Source organism: Danio rerio, chromosome 5 (genome assembly GCF_049306965.1).
Source record: "Danio rerio strain Tuebingen ecotype United States chromosome 5, GRCz12tu, whole genome shotgun sequence".
Lineage (NCBI taxonomy): Eukaryota > Metazoa > Chordata > Actinopteri > Cypriniformes > Danionidae > Danio > Danio rerio.
Genome location: NC_133180.1, coordinates 67,118,992 through 67,142,135, shown reverse-complemented (window position 1 = coordinate 67,142,135; position 23,144 = coordinate 67,118,992). Strand labels below are relative to the sequence as shown.

The window sequence follows — 23,144 nt, the reverse complement described above, 5'->3', positions numbered from 1 at the left end:
GGTCCAATGAGGCAAATATTGTCCCTAATGGGTCATGAGAATGGAATTTATCAACAGGGCATTTAAAACGGTTTAATTCTCGTGTTATTGTTGTTCTAAACCCAGCTTTTGGAAAGACCCAGGGTTAACTATCGCAAGTGTGAAAAGCCACAATGAATTTAATTTACATATGAAAAAATACAGGAATCCAGAGCCAGGGTTTACACTGACTGGGAAGTCAACCTGCAAAAAAGTAAGTGTACCATCCAAAAAAAGAGACACTCTTCCAAGTTATCTGTTCCTACTTCTGACCAATAACAGGACAACCCATGAGCACCGGTCTCATCTGAGCTACAAAGCAGTTTTCAAAGATCCACAGGTCCGCTCGGCTTTATGTGATTGTGTTTGTGAGCCTGTCAGTGTGTGTGTGCAGAGACTGCAGATGTTCTCTTTGAAGGTGCTGCATCTGAGGTGCACTCCACCATACAAGAGAAATGACGCAACAAAAATAAAGACAAGCACAAAATAAACCTGGCTTTCACCATACGTTTATGTTTTCCCATCTCCCCGCTGCCATAAATCCAATTCCAATACAACTAAAAACGTTTCCATTACAAGCACAGTTTCGAGATCCGAGTTATCTGTGTTGAGTCAGGCCTAATTCAGGATTTGTTTTGCGTTTCAGTGCTGCATGACATATCGGTGTGTTGTAAACTCCAGCCCGCCTGAGCAGATCGATAAAGAAAAACGGCTGCTGCGTGATTTAATATGGTGCAAGGCTGAAACGCCCCATTCTAACGGATGCGTTAAATACAGAGGAACTAAACTCTTCATCAAAGGTCTGTCTGGAACTGGGTGGGCGCAAGCTTAATGAGCATTTGCAGCGTCCCAGGCTGACCTCCACTATTCAGAATAAGCGTAAAACAGACAAACGAAGGTCTCCTGAGAACGCAGCAAACAATAAATGCGTTATAGGGCATCCGATTACAGTGTTGCCTGTGAATGGATGGTTGATCATAATTATGGAGACGCTGGAAAAATGACCAGTGTGAAAGGAGATGGGCGGCTTGCATCAGCGAGTGCGTATGTATGAAAGCCCACTCATTCATACCGCTTTACTGCTGCCAAACAACCACATTTCCCTTCCCATCTCCCCGTCAAGCGCTAACTAGTCAGATCTGTTTCATCTGCCAAATTATGTCTCTTTATTCTTCCGGATAAACATCCTATTGCTCTTAAAAATGAAAGTGGGGGGGAAATTCTGTGAAAAGGAAAGGGCTCGTCGAAATCAAGTGTGTTTCAGGAGAGCAGATGGAGGTTCCAGCACAGATGACTCTCAATGGGTGAGAACTGAACGCCGTCCAAACACCATTGAGCCACACAGTTCATTGCCATGTGTTCGTAATGCTTTACGGATAAACATTAGTACAAGCTGGAGGTGGGACTGAAAAACACACGGCGTGAGGATGTGAGAATAAATGTACGTGTAACATCTCAATACGCAGAATGTTTAATGTGGAGAGACCTACAGTAACATCAGTGGGGTAACTTAAAATGCCTCAATTTGGCTGTGGATGGGAATCAGATTTGCCATCCTTATGGGGACATTTTATCGTCACAATGTGCGGAATACATGAACCACACACACACACACACACACACACACACACACATATTTTCATAATCTTTTTACCTGATTTATGGCTGTGCACAGATGGCTGCATTGCTTTATGTCAGACTCAAAGATAAAGTAGTAGCATTAAGTGTGTGACATTGCCTAATGAATTCACATTATTCCTAAGTCAAATGGCCAATATTATGAGAAGGGTCTGGCTGCAGAGATGCACTTGCACCTTCAGGCTTGCATGCTCAGGCACCCACGCTTCCTATGCAAGTGACATTATTTAGAATCGATACCTGCAACTGTCACGTCACTTGAAATCAACAAAAATAAACCAAAAGTAAGTTTCCAGTTTGTTTAACAAACACAGGTGGTTTGCCACAGGTGGCGATTGTAAATGACGTCACTTGCAGAGGAAGCAGGGTTGCCTGAGCGTGCAAGCGCAAATCTGCAGCCAGACTCTATTGAATATTATTGCAATAAAGTATATAATTAAGCAAAGTCACAAGAGCAAGATGACTGTTTTCATAAATAGAATCAAGGGTTTATATTTAAATAAAATGTCTTTCAATTTCATCCAATAAACAGTTAAAATTAAGTGAAGTTTTTAAACTAATTTCGAGAGGAGCATGTGATATAATTGACTGCAGCTGGCCACCTATCTACACTCATTAGTTAGCCAATCAGATCTATCCTAACTCACTATAAGTAGCCTAGCTAGATATTACTCCCTTATCTTCGTTTTCCGAAGAAACCCCCCATTCACCCCCTTTCTTCTCCTTTTCTCCTTTACAAAAAAGGGGAGCTCTCGAGAACCACCTGATCTCGTACTCCCCTCACATGCTCTATGGACCTGGCGGGAGCCCTGGGCTCAACTATCTCCGAGCTCAGGGTTCTCTCCCGGGACAGCATGCCAAACCTGCTTACAGTTGTCAAGCAATATCTAAGTGTGAACTCTTGAAGTACATTTAAATTTTAGTATTTAAAATTAAGTAAAATAAGTCATTAATTAATTTATTACTGAATGAATTAACCACGTTGATGCCTACATGCTAACCAGTTAGCATAAAATGTTTAAAAAACAAAGTCCCTCCCCTGCCGTCCAAAGCCATGCCTCCCGATATCATGAACGCGCACATTAAAGATGACAGAGATCACTAGATCATGTCGTTCGCCAGTTAGAAAACTTTATAGTACTTTAGAACACTAAAATTCTAAATGAAAAACTATAATATCTAGCACGTTTTCAGTTGTGTAGCAAGCAAAACTTCACGTCATAATGTGCAATATTTCATGCAAGCAGGGATCGTTGATCTCACTCTCTCATGTGCTCATGAATACTGTATGCTTAGTGTTTGGCCGGCGGCATGCAGGAATTACACTTATTACTAAGCCACACTTACATGCTATTTCAGAACAAATATTAAAAGTAGCATGGTAAACAATATAAGGAGTGCTTCACATGTTGTCATTGTTCAAAAATAAACCAATGTGAATATAAAGCCATCCTCACCCCAGTTAAGCAGGCTAGGCAGAATAGGGCTCTTTACTGATGTTTTGTTGTTAAACTAAATAAAAATCTATATTATTGATGCTGTAAAAGGTCGCGTATGAAATTGAAAATAGTTACATAAATCTTTTGCCGGATTTCAGTGGCTGAACAACACTTCTGTGCATATAACCCTTTAGTAACACAACAAAATCTACATCAGCTTTGCCTGACTAAAGAGTTTTAAAAACAGAACATTACCAGTCCAAAAGAAATAGCTAATAGAAAGGCAGCTAGCTCTCTGCAACTCCCACATGGTCACCAACTGAAGCTGAGCAGGGCTGCGCCCTGTCAGTACCTGGATGGAAGACCACATGGGAAAGCTGGGTAGCTGCCGGAAGTAAAGTGTAACCTAATATCACATAAAAAAACATTACAGATTCCCCAGTTTTCCACACATAAATAATGTAAATCTGTTTACAGAAAGAAATGGATGATATTGTGTTTAATATATGTGAACAAGTGTAATAAACTGAGCCCATGAATCTATATAGTGTAAAAACAGCCAGTGGAAGATCTAGTCATGACCACACTGAATTGGATGACGCATCTGAAGTCATAATCAAGGGCATTGAATAACTGTCATGGGCAGGGCCAGACGGAATCTGTGGACGTTTTTTGCTATTTCTGCGGAGAAGTTTGGTAAAAATCTGCAGAATTGTTTTGAGAGTATCCAGCGGAGTATCATAAGTTACACTTTAATATATTAAATAAAAAGTAATAAATTACTGAATAAAAACAGAATAAATTCTGATTTACACATTTACTCAAGTAAATAAACAGAATTTATAATGGGCTAAAAAACTGCAGAAATCTGCGGAATTCTGCGGAAAATCTGTGGAATTCTGTGCGCGCAGATTCCGTGTGGGCCTAGTCATACAGTAGGTAATGCATATTAACAGAAGTACACACACACACAGAAGGATTTGCCTTTCCATAGACACAATGCTTTTTAAACTCTATAAACAATATATTCTGTCCTATAACCTGACTTTTGAACACAACCCTCACAAAAAACCTGCACTCTTCATTAAATCAGGGTATTACTATCCTTATTGGGACATTTTGCTATCACACTGTAGGGAATATCTGAACCGCAGGCACACCCACACACACACTTTCATTCTCTTTCCACATGATTTATGGTCGTGCACAGACAGCTGCTTTGCTCCGTGTCAGACACAGAGATAAATTATTAGCCACAAGGGTGCGAAAGCAATGAATTCATCCTATTCTTCAGTCATGAATGTATGTATGGGGGCGAGACCTGGCTGTACTGAAGAGCATATGCATATAAACACACACCTACTCACATCTGAACAAATGACTGACACACACACAGGTTCTGTATTTTACTGAGAGAAATTACCATTCCGGAGACAAATGTAGCTTTACATACTAACAGAAATCAACCAGACTGAGATTAATTATTCATCATAAATACTTAATAAAAGGCCATTAATAAAGATTATGCTTACATCTGCACATGGGCAAGCACTTAATCTTAATTGAAATTAATCTGTCTTGCCGGTGGAACAATGAGTGAGCCAACAAAAAGGAAAGATGCCAACAGTAGAGGACAAATGCACGCCAGCGTGTGATAATTCACAGAACTGATGTTTTTTGTTTAATTTTTTCTATTTTTAATAATAGACAATATAATGTCATATACTCACTGGCCACTTTATTAGGTAGACCTATCCGTTAATGCTCGTTATCACAAACTTCTAATCAGCCAATCTCATGGCAGCAACTCATTGCATTTAGGCATGTAGACATGGTCAGGATGATCTGCTGCACATCAAACCAAGCATCAGTTTAGAAAAGAAAGGTGATTTAAGTGACTTTGAATGTGGCATGGTTGTTGGTGCCAGATGGGCTGATCTGGGTTTTTCAGAAACTGCTGATCTACTGGGATTTTCAAGCACAACTATCTCTAGGGTTCACAGAAAAAGGTCTGAAAAAGAGAAAATATCCAGTGAGCGGAAGTTCTGTGGGCGCAAATGCCTTGTGGATGCCAGAGGATAGAGGAGAATGGCCAGATTGATTCCAGCTGATAGAAAGGCAACAGTAACTCAAATAACCACTCGTTACAACCGAGATATGCAGAAGAGAATCTCTTAATATACAACACATCGAACCTTGAGCCGGATAAGCTACAGCAGCAGAAGACCACTTCGAATGCCACTCCTGTCAGCGGAGGACAGGAAACTGAGGCAACAATTCACACAGGCACTAAAATTGGACAATAGAAGGTTGAACGTTGCCTGGTCTAATTAGTCTTGATTTCTGCTGCGACATCCGGATGATAAAGTTCACTGTACACAAATGGCCTCCACAGTCGCCAGAACTCAAACCAATAGAGCACTTTGTGATGTGGTGGAATGGTAGGTTCACATCACGGATGTGCAGCTGACAAATCTGCAGCAACTGCGTGATTCTATCACGTCAATATGGACCATAATCCCTAAGGAATATTTCCAGTTCCTTGTTGAATCTATGCCACGAAGGATTAAAGCAGTTCTGAGTGCAAAAGGAGGTCCAACTCAGTATTAGTAAGGTATACCTAATAAAGTGACCGGTGAGTGTAAACTAATTCAACCACTACCATCACATAAATGGGGTATTCAATGAATAAAAGTTAACAGAAAAACAAAATCAGAGTATTAAAAATGAGAGATTAAAAGAAGAAAATCATACAAAATAAGGCAATGGGGCTAGTGTATGTTTGATGTAATATATATAGAAAAACACACTAAAGAGAGAGCTGGGTACACGGAAAATATTGAATGTAAAAGCTGTTATTCTACACATTAGTCCCAAAAAAAAAAAAAAAAAAAAACAACAAAAAAAAAAAAACTACTAACACTTCCCTTCTTAGACTTTACAGACCTGAAACTTGCCTTTAGTACTTATTCATTGTTGCTCTTAGTTGTGTAAATTGCTTCCTTGTCCTCATTTGTAAGTCGCTTTGGATAAAAGCGTCTGCTAAATGACTAAATGTAAATGTAAATGTAAATGCATTAGTTGCTAATAACGAGTAATACATTTGATACCGTATTTATTAATCGTTATCTTTAAACAAAGTCCCTTTAAGGCAAGTCATTTCACTCTGCGGCCATCTTTGAAACGCCTCTCGGGCAGTATGCTCGGGATTCAGTTTGAATGGGAAAACATCAAATTCTTCAAAACTACTTGCCAAGCTTACAATTACATTTCATATTACGAATGACCAATAAAATTAAACACTAACTGTCTATTTAGATTCATTTCTAAGTGTTTGTATCACACAAAGTCTACAGAAACTAACATCTGGTCTGATCCCCTCCCACCGAGAATTGTCATTCTATAGCAATCGCTGATTGGATCCTGTACTAGAAGGTGGGCTTTATTCGCCATATAGCGACTGGATCCTGTATTAGAAGGCGGGGCTTCATTCGCCATCTTGACAGTTATGCTTTTCCCCATTCAAAGGTATACGAGTGACACGTCTTGTGTACTCTAAAGTCTTTGCTTTAAATTCTAATTTATGTTAATTTAACTAACTAACCTTTGATTTTAACAATATATCGGTTATAAATCAGTTTTACAAATCTAAAGGTAAGAAATGGAATCTTATTTATAAATGTGAAAATTAGTAGAATATAAAAAATTGGTTAAATAAAAAAAACAACAACAACATTGTACCATAAGTTTACTAAAACTAAAAATATATAAGTAAATAAATACATATAAGGTTAAAATAATTTAAAATGTATTAATTATTAATAATATAAAACATAAAACATTCATGTACAGTATATGAACAGTGAAATATGAGTAATGAAAGTGTTAACCTCCACATCAAAAAAAAAAAAAAAAAGAAAAAATATATAAATAAATGAATATTTTAAAATTGTATTTTATTGTTTTATTAAATGTAACAATTACATTGTTCAAGTCCTATATGTGTGCAAATACATACATATACTTACATGTAAAAAAAAATTATATATATATATATATATATATATATATATATATATATATATATATATATATATATATATATATATATATATATATATATATGTATGTAAAACAATGCTTCTATCCGCTCATTAAGTTTGACGTCACACAAAGCAGCTTCCGGATCTAAGCGCTCAATCAAACTGTACGGGGAGGCTCATAAACGTCTACAAAGGGCTGTAAAACTTTTCAAAAAACTGATCGCAATACAGTGGTCCCTTGTTTATCGTGAGAATTACATTCTAAAGCTGTTCGGCAATAGACGAAATACACAAAGTAGTCCACTTTATTTTTACAATTATTATAGATGTTTCAAGGCTCTTTATAGACTTTTCTTAGACAGTCATTAACATTTTCACACTTTTCTCTCATTTAAAAAGTCCTTTAGTATGTCTAGAAGTCCAACTTTTTGTGCGATGTTTAACATCTTCCTCTGCCTTTTGGGTGCTACCACAAGTCAAGTGCCTTTGATGGTGCAGAATGTTTCGTCGACATTGTGTGGAGAAAACTTGCAAACAAACTCGTCAATGGCAGGAAAGCGTTTTCTCTCATTAATTGCATGGAAAGAGTTAAATGAAATCATTTATCGATTTGATGCAGATCTTAATACCAGCCATACATGCAAAGCACAAGTATTGTCCTTTAATTCAGTCACGTTCAGCACCCGTCATCCTTGAACCAATCTCCATTATTGTAAGCTGCTTTCTTTTTTGTCTGTTCCATTGCTCCATTTGTTAGATGTTTGCTCCCACTTTCTTTTGCAGTCTAAAGTGCGTCAAATGCACCCAACACCCAATTGGCACCACAGGATGTCTAATCGCATCTTTACATGGACTTCACATGTAAATCACTAGCGCTTCATCTGTGTCTGCTTACTGCACAGGCTGCAAAACAATGTCCTCCCCTTTCATGTAAAGTAATGATTGTGAGTGCACATGCGAGACATCATTTTTCTTTTCTCGAGAGACACTTAAAAACATAATTCATGTAAAACAATTGCAAACTGAAATAAATCTAATTTGATTATATGGTTTGGAATAGGACATTTTATGTGTTTATTTACTTTTTTGAGATTATTTTGCATTTAAAAGATTATGCAAAAATGTGCAACTTTTTGTTGATTTTGTGTGTTGGATTCAGTGATCTCGGAATCGCAAAAAATTAGGAGGTCTGAAAAAATCTGTGAAACTGCGAGGCCGTATAAAGCGAATTGCAATATAGCAAGGAATCACTGTGTATATATACCCATGGCTAATATCAGAGGGCCAGAAAATGATTGATTTTCATAAATTGTTAAAATATTCATGTCTGTGATACAGCATGTCCAGAGAATGTTGTGTACACCACAATTTTATATATATATATATATATATATATATATATATATATATATATATATATATATATATATATATATATATATATATATATATATAAAAAAATAAAAAATCACTTTAATGTATTACATGATTAAAAAGGGGTCATGAATGAATATTTTCTCAGTTCAAGGGAGTAGTGGCTTAGACCTGGAAACAGTATTCCATACATCACAACTCAACAAGTGGATAAAGTTTATAATTAATAGTCAATATTTGTTAATCCCTGATATTGGGGTGAATCGAGTGAGCGTGGACAGGTCAGGCAGAGGAAATTCAGCTGTAAAGCAGTGATAAAGAGAAACTTACCTTCTTGTATCTGGGAACAGGAAGCTACGCGGCATCACCATTACAGTTTACAGCATGCAGATCAAGCCATGCAGTGACACAGAGTGCGCATGCAAGAAAGAATAGATGGAAAACAAAAGAGCAGAAAAAACAATGTTGACACAAAAGAAAGCATTTATACAGATATAAGACAACACATAAAAGCATGATAGGAAAGAAAAACAGCATGTGGAAGAGGAAAGGGGAAAAGCAGGCACCCAGGGGGTTTAAGCCATGAGTTCAAAACATACGTGTCCGCTGGTTTCTCAAAATCTAATACATTTGTTTTTTAAATATAGATCTGAATGACTCACTTTTATAGACAACACAACCCTAAATTTAGCTGTCATGAAGTGATGGAGTGTTCAGAGCTGCATCACTGAAAACATGTAAACGCTGATAGATCAACCCACAATTTTATCTTCGCAGGCTTTCAAGCCCTTCCAGTAAATGCTTTACTTTAACTTCGAAACTGAAGAGTTGTGTTTAAAAGAATAGTTCACCAAAAATGACCTTTCTGTTGAGCTCTAAAGAAGATGTTTTAAAAAGTGAAGTTTATTTATAAACTAATTCCGAGAGGATGCTTATGATTGATCACAGCTAGTCCCGCATCAGCTCACGATTGATTCACCAATCAGATGATTCCTAACTCACTATAAATAACCAGAGTTTTCATATCTCAGTATCTTCGTCTTGAAGAATAACCCCACACCCACCTACCCCTACTCTCCCTGCTTTTCAGATGGGCAACATGATGGCCCAGTGATTAGCACTGTTGCCTCACTGCAAGAAAGTCTCTGGTTTAAGTCTATACTAAACCAGTTGACATATCTGTGTGGAATTTGTTCATTCTCCCAGTGCTTGTGTGGGTTTTCCCAGAGTTCTCCAGTTTCCTCCCACAGTCCAAAAATATGCAACCTAAGTAAATTGAACATACCAAATTGATACCATAGCCAAGCTCTTAGCAATCGTACATCTCTCCTCTGCCATCCTATATTTGTCATTAGCCAGAAATAAGTCGGGAGTTCATCAAGATCTACCTGAGCTCAAACTCCCCTCTCACCCTCCAAACGGGAGGGAGCCCAGGGCTTAAGGATCTCATAAGCTCAGGGCTCTTTCCTGCGACAGCATGCCAAACAAGCTTTATTATAAACTATCAGCTAAGTGTGAACTCTTGAAATGCTGGAAAGTGGTAACCATTGACTCTTAATACATAAAAGCATGTCATTAAAACACAAAAATCGACTGGGAGAAAAAAAAAGCTGGAGGTAGAAGAAGTCAGTCAAATAAAACTTGATGTACCACTTTTGAATGCGTACACTGTCAAATGCATCGGAGGGTCGACACCACGGGCAAAACAAATAATGAGAATGAATATCATTTGATTAAAAAAAGTAGCATGTTAATTTGCTGCCTGGGGGTTCAATTAAGGATCCGTTTATCTAGTTTAATGCTTCATTTCGGTTTAAGCTGCAAGTGTCACATCAAACTCTTGACAAATGTAGCCAAGCAATCCAGAGAGCAGAAAATATTTAGTTGGAGTTACGTGTTTGGTGAACAGATTACAGTTAAACACATTATTTGTTTGCTTAAAACTGTGCTTTCCGTCAATTGGTTTGACTTTATCTAATAGACTAAGAAAGTGTTTTTTGTTTTCCCAAAAATTTACTCGCACACAGTTGTATATGTGGTTTATGAGGACTCTCTATAGATGTTATGTATTTTATACTGTAAATACAGCTTATTATACACTAACTCTATCCCAAAACCCAACCTTCACAGAAAAACATTTTCAAATTGGGACTGTTAAAAGACCACATTAAGTATGATTTTTTTAAAGGGGTGGTCTAGAGTGTATTTTTAAGGCTTGCTTATGTTTATAAGATGCAAAGCAATGTGTGCTCATGCTTCATTTGTAGAAAATCACAAAAGTTTTTCATGAATCTTACCTTAATTATAGACTGCTACTCAGCTGACATGAAAATGACCATAATATTTCCTAGTTCCTCCGAAAGTCTCGTCCTCAAGAGGCTCTGATTGTTAACATAATCTGCTAATGTTTACAGCGGTTATGAATTTGTTGCTAAATTGTCAAACAGCATTTCTCTTTATTTACATTCTTGTATACGTCCTTGCTACAACATACCGTTAACTCTAAAAACTGTGCCAGTAGTTGATACATTTTAACAACAACAAAAAAAATGTTTACAGGTAGTGGCTCACAATCTACAGCTTCTGCTAATATGGTTGGAGCTGCTCCTTCTTTGAGGAGTTTAAGATTCTGGAAGTTCTCCTTTGTCAAATGCTAGCTATATATGTTTTATAATTCTCTGGAATATAATTAAAATTAAACTGTAAGCACTTCTCTCTTTTTGTTGGGTCCTTTGGAAGCCCAAAAACAGAAACAGAAGAAGCTCTGTGGAAATAGCAGCGATTGGACGTCAGTTGAGCTTTCTCTGCTATAACATTGCAGCGCCTTTGGCCACGGCCCTTCGCTGCACATAGTGAATGCACGCAGGGATTAATTTGTGCCAGAACATGCCAGATCCGGAACCTCTTACATCTGATCCGGCACCTCATTTTACCGATCCCCCTCCTCAACTGCCCTGCACCTCGTCTGCTGTTCTCTTTCACTTTCATCTGCACAATCAGTGCTTCTAAACTAGACTTACAGAGGCATTTTGACCATTTTTGAAATTGGACTTTTCTTGACTTGTGTATATTTCATTCTAACATTGTAATTTTACTAAAATTACAAAATAGTTCAGAGTGTTTCTACCTGAAATGCTCTTAAAGGTCAAACTGACCTTTTGATGGCTACTTTTTCCTCTGTCTCTGATTAGATATGCCTCCGTTGCCTAGCAACTTTCCACTAACGAGGACATAGCATTCTGATAGCTAACCATAAGTTTACTTCAGACATGTCTTTCAAACTTTCAAAAACAACATTCTCACTGTTGTGAAAAATATTTGCTCTCCCGCTTGCTAAAGTGAAATAAGCGGTTGGTCTAGTAACTCGTACACAATTGTAATCAACATATATAACTTACAGTTGAAGTCAGAATTATTAACCCCACTGAATTATTAGCTCCCCTGTTAATTTTTTTCACCAATTCCTGTTTAATGGAGAGAAGATTTTTTAACACATTTCTAAACATAATAGTTTTAATAACTGATTTCTAATAACTGATTTATTTTATCTTTGCCATGATGAAAGTAAATATTATTTTACTAGATATTTTAAGACACTTCTATACAGCTTAACGTGATATTTAAAGGCTTGACTAGGTTAATTAGGTAAACTGGGCAGGTTAGGTTAATTAGGCAAGCTATTGTATAATGATGGTTTGTTCTGTAGACTATAGTTCATTAAAAAATAAAGTTTAAAGGGGTTTAATTATATCAACCTTAAAATGGGTTTAAAAAAAATTAAAGCTGCTTTTATTCAAACCAAAATAAAACAAATAAGACTTTCTCCAGAAGAAAAAATATTATCAGACATAATGTGAAAATTTCCTTGCTCTGTTGATTCATGAATTTTTTTGCTATTTGGACTAGCAACATCACACAAAAAATGCTATGTAAGAAAAGCCCTTTTCTGCAGTAAATACTCTAATATAACTATATAAATGCCATTCTAGTAGTCATAAAATTCTGGCAGCTCCATTGTTAAATAAGTAGAGATCTTGATATACACTACCTGACACAAGTATCAAAGTTTTAGGAACAACAAATAATAACTTGACTCTAATTGATCAGTTGGTATCAGAAGTGGATAAAATATGTATGATGTATGATGAAATATGTAAAATAAAATATGATCATGCCTTGATTTTAATTAGTTAATTAAGACAGTAAGGTCTGACTTTGCTTATACAAAAGTCTTGTCATTTAACAGAAATAATGTAAAGAATAGAATATAAAGTCATGCTGCAGTGGAAAAACAATTAATATTGTGTAAGACTCCCATGAGCTTGGAGGACTGCATCCAAAGATCTCTGCAATGACTCAAATAATTTATTGATAAAGTCATCTGGAATGGCAAAGAAAGCATTCTTGCAGGACTCCCAGAGTTCATCAAGATTCTTTGGATTCATCTTCAATGCCTCCTCCTCCATCTTTCCCCAGACATGCTCAATAATGTTCATTTGAGGTAACCAGGCTGGCCAATCCTGGAGCACCTTGACCTTCTTTGCTTTCAGGAACTTTGATGTGGAGGCTGAAGTATAAGGATCAGCGTTGTGGTTTGTAATGTAATGGGCAGCACAAATGTTTTGATACGTCAGACTGTTGATGTTGACATCCACTCTGCAGATCTATTGCACGCCCCCATACTGAATGTAACCCCAAACCATGATTTTTCCTTCACCAAACTTGACTGATTTCTGTGTGAGTCTTGGGTCCATGCGGGTTCCAATAGGTCTTCAGCAGTATTTGTGATGATTGGGATGCAGTTCAACAGATAACTGATCAGAAAAATCAACCTTCTGCCACTTTTGCAAATAATCAACTAAAAATCAAGTTACTATTTGTTATTTGTTTAAATACACTCACCAGCAATTTTGAATGCATATGTTCAACTGCTTGAAAATGTATTAGCCAATAATATGGAAGCAGCTAAATTCATTCAGACATGGTCAAGATGATTTGCTGAAGTTTAAACCTAGCAGGATGAAATCCTACACTGTTAGACCTTACCAGGCTTTTTTACAGTAGAACACTGGCAACACTGTTGCCAGCTACTCACTGTAAAAGTTTGGTTACAGTAAGTAACTGGCAACAGTGTTGCCAGTTAATTACTGAAACTGAACCATTACAGTGAGTGGCTGGCAACAGTGTTGCCAGTTGTTTACTGTAACCGAACCATTGCAGTGAATAGCTGGCAACAGTGTTGCCAGTTAATCACTGTAATAGAGCAGTAGTGGTAACTAACTGGAAACTGTGTACAGTTAATTACTGTACTGTAGTGTTACAACTCACAGCATTATACTGCATACACAATAGTATGTCAAGGTGTTACTAAAATTAATTAGTATTCGTGCCTTTTATTAATTCTTTAAATTAATTAAGTTGTAAATTCTGACAAATTTATTTTATTGTTTTGGCAGCAAACAAATATAAAACAGAAAACGTATAACAAAATTAAGAAATCAGCAGATATAAATATCATCTTACATATTACTGAGAGCCACAGGTCTGCACAGCAAGGCTGCAGTCAAACTAACGTTTAAGCATGCAGAATTCTGTCATATGGCTCTGCGAAAAGGAGTGGGATTAAACAAAATATTTAGAGATTGAAAAAGCAAGCAACTGGTCCATAATTTTTGTTCAGAGAGGTCATAGTTTGATCTTTGATTAGTCTCAAGCAATCACATGATGTGATTTCACAGTTCAGAGTTCTCCAAGCTTGAACTTTCCAATGCTGCAAACTGTAAAATTTGTCGCATGAGCATGCATTCCAGGTCTGCAGCATTCACATGCGTATGAATGGAAGTCTAAAGGGAGAAAAGTGCAGTGTGACTGGGACTTTAAGCTGTAACTCTAATTAAACACACCTGATAAAACTAATTAAGGCTCGTTAGAAATCTACAGGTAATGTTAAAGAAGGGTGGGAACTAAACTCTGCTGCCCTGCAGTTCTCCAGGAACTTGGAGTTTGACCCCCATGGTATATAGCAGGGGTGCTCAATCCTGTTCCTGGAGATCTACGTTCCTGCAGATTTCAGTTGCTACCCATAGCAAACACACCTGCCTGTAATTATCACGTGGTGTTCAGGTCCTAATTAATTGGTTTAGGTGTGTTTGATATGGATAGCAACTGAAATCTAGATCCTAGTTCCTAGGTAGATCTCCAGGAACAGGATTAAGCACCCCTGGTATATAGCATACTTTTAAAGCAACTGCTAACATTTATCACAATCACATATCCAATAAACACACACACACACACACACACACACACACACACACACACACACACACACACACACACACACACACACACACACACACACAAAGTGCTGCAGTGAAATGTGTTACTCTCTCCTCAATGCTGACCATGCAAAAAAAAAAAACTGAACAGCAAAAAACTAAATAATTATTTTAATTTTAAATTTTAAAGTTTTAAATAATTAAAAACTGTGTCAAATCTCAAAAAGTTTAAAATAATTATAGAAAACAAAAATAAAGTTGGCAACACCGAAAAACCAAAGGATCCAATCTTTTATTGTTATAATTATCTCATGACAACAAACTTTTTTTATTGTTTCAAATATAAATTCATAGGTGGAAACACAGCTCTGAAAAATACTTAGCAACAAACTCACAACCTGGGACCGGACAGGGGAGCTTTTGTGTGTAGATGGCTATGTGTATCATGTTTTTGTGATTCCCTGTGATGATGTGCACATGTTACCTTACTGAGATGAAGGAATTTAATTTTGGCTTAGTTGCCAGAAAGATACACACAACTGTTAGCATCTGTACATTATGGCAGTGTGCAATATAAAATAAATACATATACTTAAACAAAAGTAATGTAAGAAGTTATATGAGGAGAGGCTAACTAGCTAACAATGTAGCTTTCAAGTACACAGTTCAAGATAACAACAATATAACTTAAAACACAGCCTTATTTTATAAACCCTCAAAAACATTTGAACACATTTTACTTACTCATTTAAGATTCTTATTTAAAGCCTAAAACATATCAGACTCAACATCTGAATTGATAGACAGAGAATAGAGCACACTCAGCAGTAAACAAATCAAACACCTGGCTCTCTTAAAGGGCCAGCATTTTCTGAAAACTCTTTCTAACACCTTTGTGTTTAGAAAAAGACGGACAGCCTGTGCCCTGTGGGAGTGTGTGGTGATGCCTAAATCATTTTTTTTTTTACAGTTATTTACTGCACAATCTACAGAGTAACAGTGCAGTTATACTAATTAAACACACCTGATCAAACTAAATCTAAAGGTAGAGTGTTGAAGCAGGACTGGAACTAAATTCTACTAGGCTGTGGCCTTCCAGGAGTTTGACACCCCTGTTACATAGCATATTTTCAAAGCAACTGCCTACATTTATCACAGTTATGCACATATCGTTTAATAAAAACAATAAAAATATACAATAATATAAACTTCATCCATAGAAAAAAATAAATAAATAAATAATCTGATTCTCATGTTGTTCCAAATTTGTAGTAAACAATGATAAAAAACACAACAAAGATCATGATTCATACATTTATTTAGGAAAGCCTTTATACTGTTAATGGCACTTTTACTTGCCAGTTTTCCAGACAAATTCATTGAGTCTCTGCAAAAATGTATGTGCGTGTTGTTTAAGATATATATATATATATATATATATATATATATATATATATATATATATATATATATATATATATATATATATATATTTTTTTTTTTTTTTTAATAACACATTTTTACTAGTTATTTAGCAAAATACTAATATTCAGTTGAAAGTGCAATTTAAAATCTTAACTATAGGTCAAACTAGGCAATTAAATTAGATTAATTATAGAAAAAATAAACAAAGTTATAAAAATTATTGTGACAATTTCTTTTCTCTGTTTGAATATTTTTGCCTTTAAATGCATTTCATCCATATCTTACACTTACAATTTAATAAGCTCTGTGGCATTGGTTGACTCCTGATACTCAATGTTAAAAACATAAAAGGAACCAAAGAAAACACAGAGATAAAATAAATATAAAATAGCAACATAAAGCATCAGAGTAGATGGGGCAGTAATGGTTGAACAGTAATTTACCATTTATTATCACAGTAAATATCTGTAATGGTACATAGAGTAAATTACTCTAATTTATTCTTTGGACTACAGAATTTCATACAAATCCTGCTCCTTTTACAGTAAAATACTGTTTCCTTTCATTACAGCTAAACACTGGCTATTTTACAGTTATTTACTGCATAATCTACAGTAAGGGTTAACAGTGTAGTATCAGAAAACCTAATATCAGAATGAGGAAGAAAGCTGATTTAAGCGACTTTAAACATAGCGAAGATGTTGATGCTATGGTAAGCTGAGGTCTGTGCAATTTAGCTGGATTAGCCTGCTAGCCAGTTAAAGTTCAGTTTAGTTTGTAGTTACCATGCAGGTACCATGAAGGTATCTCAGCTCAACTCAGCTGCTCCGTATACCAAGTCATTCATTCATTCATTCATTCATTCATTCATTCCTTTTCCTTTAGCTTAGTCCCTTATTTAGCAGGGGACACACCGGAATGAACCACCAACAATGTTTTATGCAATGGATGCTCTTCCAGCTGCAACCCAGCACTGCAAAACACCCATACACACTCACATTCACATGTACTCATACACTATGGCCAATTTTGTTTACCCAATTCACCTATAGCGCACCAAGAAACCCATGCCAACACGAAGAGAATATGTACACACAATGCCTCACACTAAAATGCCAACTGGCCCAGCCATGACTCAAACCTGCAACCTTCTTGCTGGGAGGCAACAGTGCTAACCACCAAGTCACCTTGTTGCCCTATACCAGGGGTGTTCAAACTCGGTCCTAGAGGGTCAGTGTTCTGAAAAGTTAGTTCCAAGCCTAATCAAACACACCCGAACCAGCTAATCAAGCTTTTACTAGATATACTACACTGAAAAAAATGATTCAAGGATGATCCCTTGGATTTACTAACTTTTTTTAAGTTAAGGGGTTGTAAACTATTTATTTAAGCTGATTTTAAACAAACAAATTAAGTTGAACATTACTAAATTTCAGTTGTTTGTTTAAATTCAACACAAATAAATTGTTTGCAACAACTTTGCAGATAGCTTTTTTTTCAGTGTAGAAACTTCCTGGCAGGTGTGTTGAAGCAAGTTGGAGGTACAGTAAACACCAGCCGTCCATGAGTTTGGACACACCTGCCCTATACCGAGTCAACCAAACTAAACTAAAACTTCACTACTAAGATTTTAACACACAACCATCAAAGATTGCTCCAAAAGAGACAAACAGACATGATGGCAATTTCATTGCTTCTTTTAGAGCTGGTGATTTTAGGGATTTTGACTCACAACATAACATTTGTGCCAAAATTCGAAACATAGAAAGGGTTAAATGCTCAAAAGCATTTTGAGGCCATGGCACATTTAAAAAGAAAGAAAGAAACGACCTACGACCACAAATCACAGGGTCAACATGTACATAATGGGACGTGCAGAGTGTGTTCAGTGACATCTCAGTAATGCGCGCACAGGTTGGTGACCTCCTCTCGCTCTGGTGTTGATGTGCCGCCATCCTCATTTTACACCACAGAGGAGCCCTCCTGCCGAGCCCGTAACCCCTGTACATCTGGAGCTAATAAGGATGACCCTTTCAAAACCGTCAGCTCCACGGAGAGAATGAGCAGATCACAGACAGGTAACTTTAATTGAGTTGATGGGATGGGAACATTGGGCTGACGGTGACCGAGCCCTGGGAAAATGGCGACGGGTGAAGCGTGCCGCTGAATTGGAGTCAGAGAAATGGAGGGGGGGGTTCTGTCATTTGGAAAGACCGTGCTGCACGTTAAGGTCGAAGCAGATGTGTCCTTGTGTGACACGCGGTATGAGCAATATGTGCTCTGAAATGGATCTTGGAAGGCACCTTTGCGAGGGGTGAAGGAACGAACGGTTACATTCCTCTCACGTGTGTCTGTCCAGAAGGACGAATGGCTCGGCATTTAGAAAACGGTGAAATGTTATTCTGATAAATGACTTCACTGGCAACAGATGTCTACTTGTGGATGATAGATATTTTGGTTTATAACAGTTCCTAACAGTCCAAGGGTGATGATGTACAGTCAAGCAATGATTTTCAGTGAATGTGGAGTGGGTGCTACTTATAATTGTGCTTATCAGGAGTATTGCAATATTAGGAGTTGAGGAACACACTGACATCAATCTAAAGAGAGATTGACATCTGAAAGGAAAAAAAAAATATTTTAAAGTGCACCTATGATAAAAAATCATCTTTTGTAAGCTGTTTAGACATAACTGTGTGTAGGTATAGTGTGTCATATTGGGGTGAAATAAAGACAAGTTTCTTTTTTTAATGTCCTGACATTGAAATAGGATCCAAATCCCTCCCATTTTGAGGCCCACCGCAATGTGACATAGGAGTGTGGTTTTCTCGACCCACCGAATTGATTCACAGCCGCATTTGTCTCTATAGCAAGGTGTATAATCATATCCGCAAAACAGGACGAGCGCAAAGCAACTGGGATTAAAAGATCTGTTCAGCTCACTGATCATCAGCACCTCCAGAATCAGTTTGAAGTTTAAAACGTTTTTAAAACAGTGCATGTTTGTAATAAATACAGTAAAATTGCTACGTAATTCATCACCACAGCCACATAGTGTCAATACAATTATAAGAAGATGCTACAATCCTGGTTTGTGGACTTAAATTTATTTTGTACATTAACATTACGAATATCCATACAGCAGTGTATATTAAAGTGTATCCTGTCACGTTTGCCGTGCAAAAAAACTGCAAAGCTAAACGTGTGTTTTCTGCTATAACAATATTGTGTGTGACTCACTGTTGCAGAAAGGCTTGAATTCACTTTACAAAAAATACTTCAAATAACCGTTGGGAAAGTTTATACTGTAGTTAGGGAGATCTGCTTCATTATTGTCTGTCACTGTGCTGTTTATCTACGTAAAGGCTACACGCTATGATATGCATGTGGGAATGGTGGGCGGGGAGAACTAGCAAATTTGCATTAAAGGCACAGGCAATAAAAACAGCTACAATATCCAGATAGTTAAAATTTTGATTTTAAAAGCTATAATAAATAATCGGATTGGTTTTTTGAGCTGATACTTTACAGACACATTCTGGAGACAAAAGATTTAAAGATTTAAATTGAAAAAGGGGTAAAATATGTGCCCTTTAAAGGAGCATTATTATGCTCTTTTACATAGTCTTGACTTTGCTTGGTGGTTTGAAAAGGTGAATTATTTATTTCATATATATATAACATTATTACAACACTTGACTCCCCAGCCTGGCAAAAACGGCTCAATTAGTTTGCCCACTTTGTGACATCATAACAATGGTGTAGTCCAAACGAGCTGTTCTTTGTAGTTCTTAAAAGTGATTTGTTTAAAAACAAAATATCTCCCTTAAGAGTGGACTTTGAGACTTGTAAGTTTGTAAATGTTTTTACGCCCAAACATATCAGACACTAAATAAATTCATGAATTGAAAAAGCATAATTGGACCCCTTAAATGAAAACATATAAATAAATAAATAAATAAATAGATAAATATATATATATATATATATATATATATATATATATATATATATATATATATATATATATATATATATATATATATATATATATATATAACCAAGTTAAGTCAAGAATCTTTATGCAATTCTGAAGTCAGATCGTAGTTTCAGTAGTCATGTCAAATCAGAATAACTAAATTTATGGAGCCAGATCAGTCTCAAATATAATGCATTTACAACATAAAATACATACATGCACAGCACAATTCACATTTACAAAATCCATTTATAAAATCAAATCACATATAAACACAAATCATAAATACAACTCATGAATTTGTGTATTTTATTATCGTATTTTGAATTTATAAATTGTGTATTTATGAATGTTCATTTGAACTTATGAATAGCGTTTGTGTATTTATGAATTGTGCGTTGAATTTGTGAATTAGCTTTGTGTATTTATGAATTCTGTTTGGAATTTACGAATCAAATTTGTGTATTTTTAAATCGCGTTTTAAATTTACGAATTGGATTTGTGTATTCTTAAATTGTGTTTTGAACTTATGAACTGGAATTGTAAATTGTGTTGTGGATGTATGAATTTTATTTTGTAAATGTATTACTTTTGAAACTGATCTGGATCAATACTAAATCTGCATATTATCATCTCAAAAACATAACAAGAATTAGATGCTCTAGTGAGAAACTTGTTCGCACATTTATCACCAGCAGGATGGATTACTGGAATGGACTCCTCAGACCATGTGACCAGCTCACAAGGGTCTGTAATCACACTACTTGCTAAAGCCTGATTTATACTTCGGTGTCGAGTGATCGGCGTGACCCACAGCGCATGTAATGCGTACAGCCATGCATTTATAATTCTGTACACGGTTTGTGTTGCTCTGCAATAACACTTCAGAAACGCTAGCTGGCTGTAGTGTTTATGTTTCTCTGTGTTGAGTTTCTTTGCTGGTGTTTTGTTTTTTTTCTGAACGCTACATTTATGTACAAGTGGCCCAAACTTGCTCTTTTTGAAGAGGGAATCGGTGGACGTGCAACAACTTTAATCATAAGGTAAACACAAAACAACAGTTTGCATCTAGTTCTCACTTTCACCCACACTCGTCAGTGCTACTAAGCCGACCAATCACAGAGCTTGCGCTATCCGACGATGCAACATGCATTTACATTTTTAGAGAGGTGCGCGTCAGCGTCGCCGACGGCCATGTCGAGGGCTATGCGACCACGCGTAGGCTGAGTCAGAGCACATGCGTGCGATTGACGCAGAAGTATTATAGCCTTAAGGATGATGAGTAATGTTCAATAAATCTCTATTTCCATGCACAAGTCCATCATACCAGCAACATGACACAAATTAATTCCATTAAAGTTACAAGCTGTAAATATGCTTCAATCACAAAGTGACAGCAAACGTGATGTCAGCAGAGTAATCTCCATATAAACACCAGCAGGCGAATTCCTGTTAAGGCAAATGTTTTAGCGTGATGGTTCTGCTCTGATTACAAATACCCCATTATCTGTATTTCTGGATGTGTAAACCCCTGTAATCCCTCACGCGCTCTGATGGCGCATGTCTCTGGATCTGTGCTTATCGCAGAATACCAACACACTCACCCCGACACCCCACCTCCACTCATATCCAACCACCTGCAACACTCATTCCACAATAAAACATTACTTTCTGTATTGATCGTGTGCTCATATTAGATACAGTCAGGCCTTTCTAACCACGTTAGCCACACATGCTACACACAGTCTGAACAGCCAATGGGAACCAGAAATATTAGACATGTTAGAATTGCAGACACTGTCATCAGATGAATTGCAAATTATTTGCTTTGTTCTAAAGCAGAGGCTTCATCTGTTACAGTAATGCATTGTTTCTTGGTTTGGTTCTATTTGCAAAAAAATTTGTGTTAATGAAAATCACTTGTGCTTCTGTCCTCTCATTGGTCAAAGTGAACATTTGCTTCGCTGAGATATTGTGGTTTTTCTGTATATGTTGTGAGACTTGTGAATTGACCTTATTCTAAAATGCAGAAGTGCGCACTGTTTTCGCGATTGTCTTAGAACTTCCGATTCAGTCGCCTATGGGAGAAATGACTAGGAATAATAAACGGCAGAAAATGGTCAAATTACTTGCTCTACAAACAAATGTTGGCATGACTTTACAGACCATGTAAAATAATATAATAAAAAAATATCAAATTGCAACATCAAGCAGCGTAACGAGCAGTTTTTAACGTCAAAAAATGAATGGAAGTGAATGAGACCGGAAGTCTCGAGCCAAAAAAATTCAAATGGCAGCGCCCCCTCGTCGGCGGAGAATAAGGTGAATAGGTATGTGGCCATAATTTTCACTCTATTCTCTTTAAAAAGACATCTAGAATTTATAGAGTCAGAGGCTACAATCATGGCTTCATGAAGATAACAATTTTGCAATGTATAGAGAAGAGTCTTGTTGATTCCAGTTGTAAGAGCAACAAATAATAACTTGACTTCTAGCTGATCATTTGGAAAAATGGCAGAAGGTAGATTTTTTTGATGAATCATTTGTTGAACTGCATCCCAAACATCACAAATACTACAGCTATCCTTTCATGAACAGCCAATAGGAACCAGATATATCAGACATGTTAGAATTGAAGCCACTGTCAGATGAATTGCAAATCATTTGCTTTGTTCTAAAGCAGAGGCTTCATCTGTTACAGTGGTGCATTGTTTCTTGGTTTGGTTCAATTTGCAACATTTCAAGAAAACCTGTGTTAATGAAAGTCACTTGTGCATTTGTCCTCTCATTGTCATCAGAGTGAATGTTTGTCATTGGTCAGAGTGAACGTTTGCTTCGCTGAGATATTGTGGATTTTCTGTAGATGTTGTGAGACTTGTGTATAGGTATGTAGCCTTCATTTTCACTTTATTATATTTTAAAAGACATCTACAATTGATAGAGTCAGAGG

The 23,144-nt window shown here is 36.6% G+C and overlaps 2 protein-coding genes across 16 annotated transcripts in view; one reads left to right on the top strand and one right to left on the bottom strand.

Moving 5' to 3' along the window:
• Nucleotides 1–23,144, bottom strand: part of doc2b (double C2-like domains, beta) — a 411,729-nt gene that overhangs the window by 78,737 nt on the left and 309,848 nt on the right. For 7 of the 14 annotated variants that reach the window (XM_017356366.3, XM_073951541.1, XM_068221539.1 and 4 more), the window contains one exon: nt 8,843–8,866. The exons of the other annotated variants lie outside the window; for them this stretch is intronic. In XM_017356366.3, the coding sequence (XP_017211855.1) occupies nt 8,843–8,866 (24 nt within the window). The remainder of the gene's footprint in view (nt 1–8,842; nt 8,867–23,144) is intronic. 14 annotated transcript variants of the gene reach the window in all.
• The window catches only part of si:ch211-209a2.2, a 140,970-nt gene that overhangs the window by 102,586 nt on the left and 15,240 nt on the right, over nt 1–23,144 (top strand). The gene's annotated exons all lie outside the window — the stretch shown is intronic.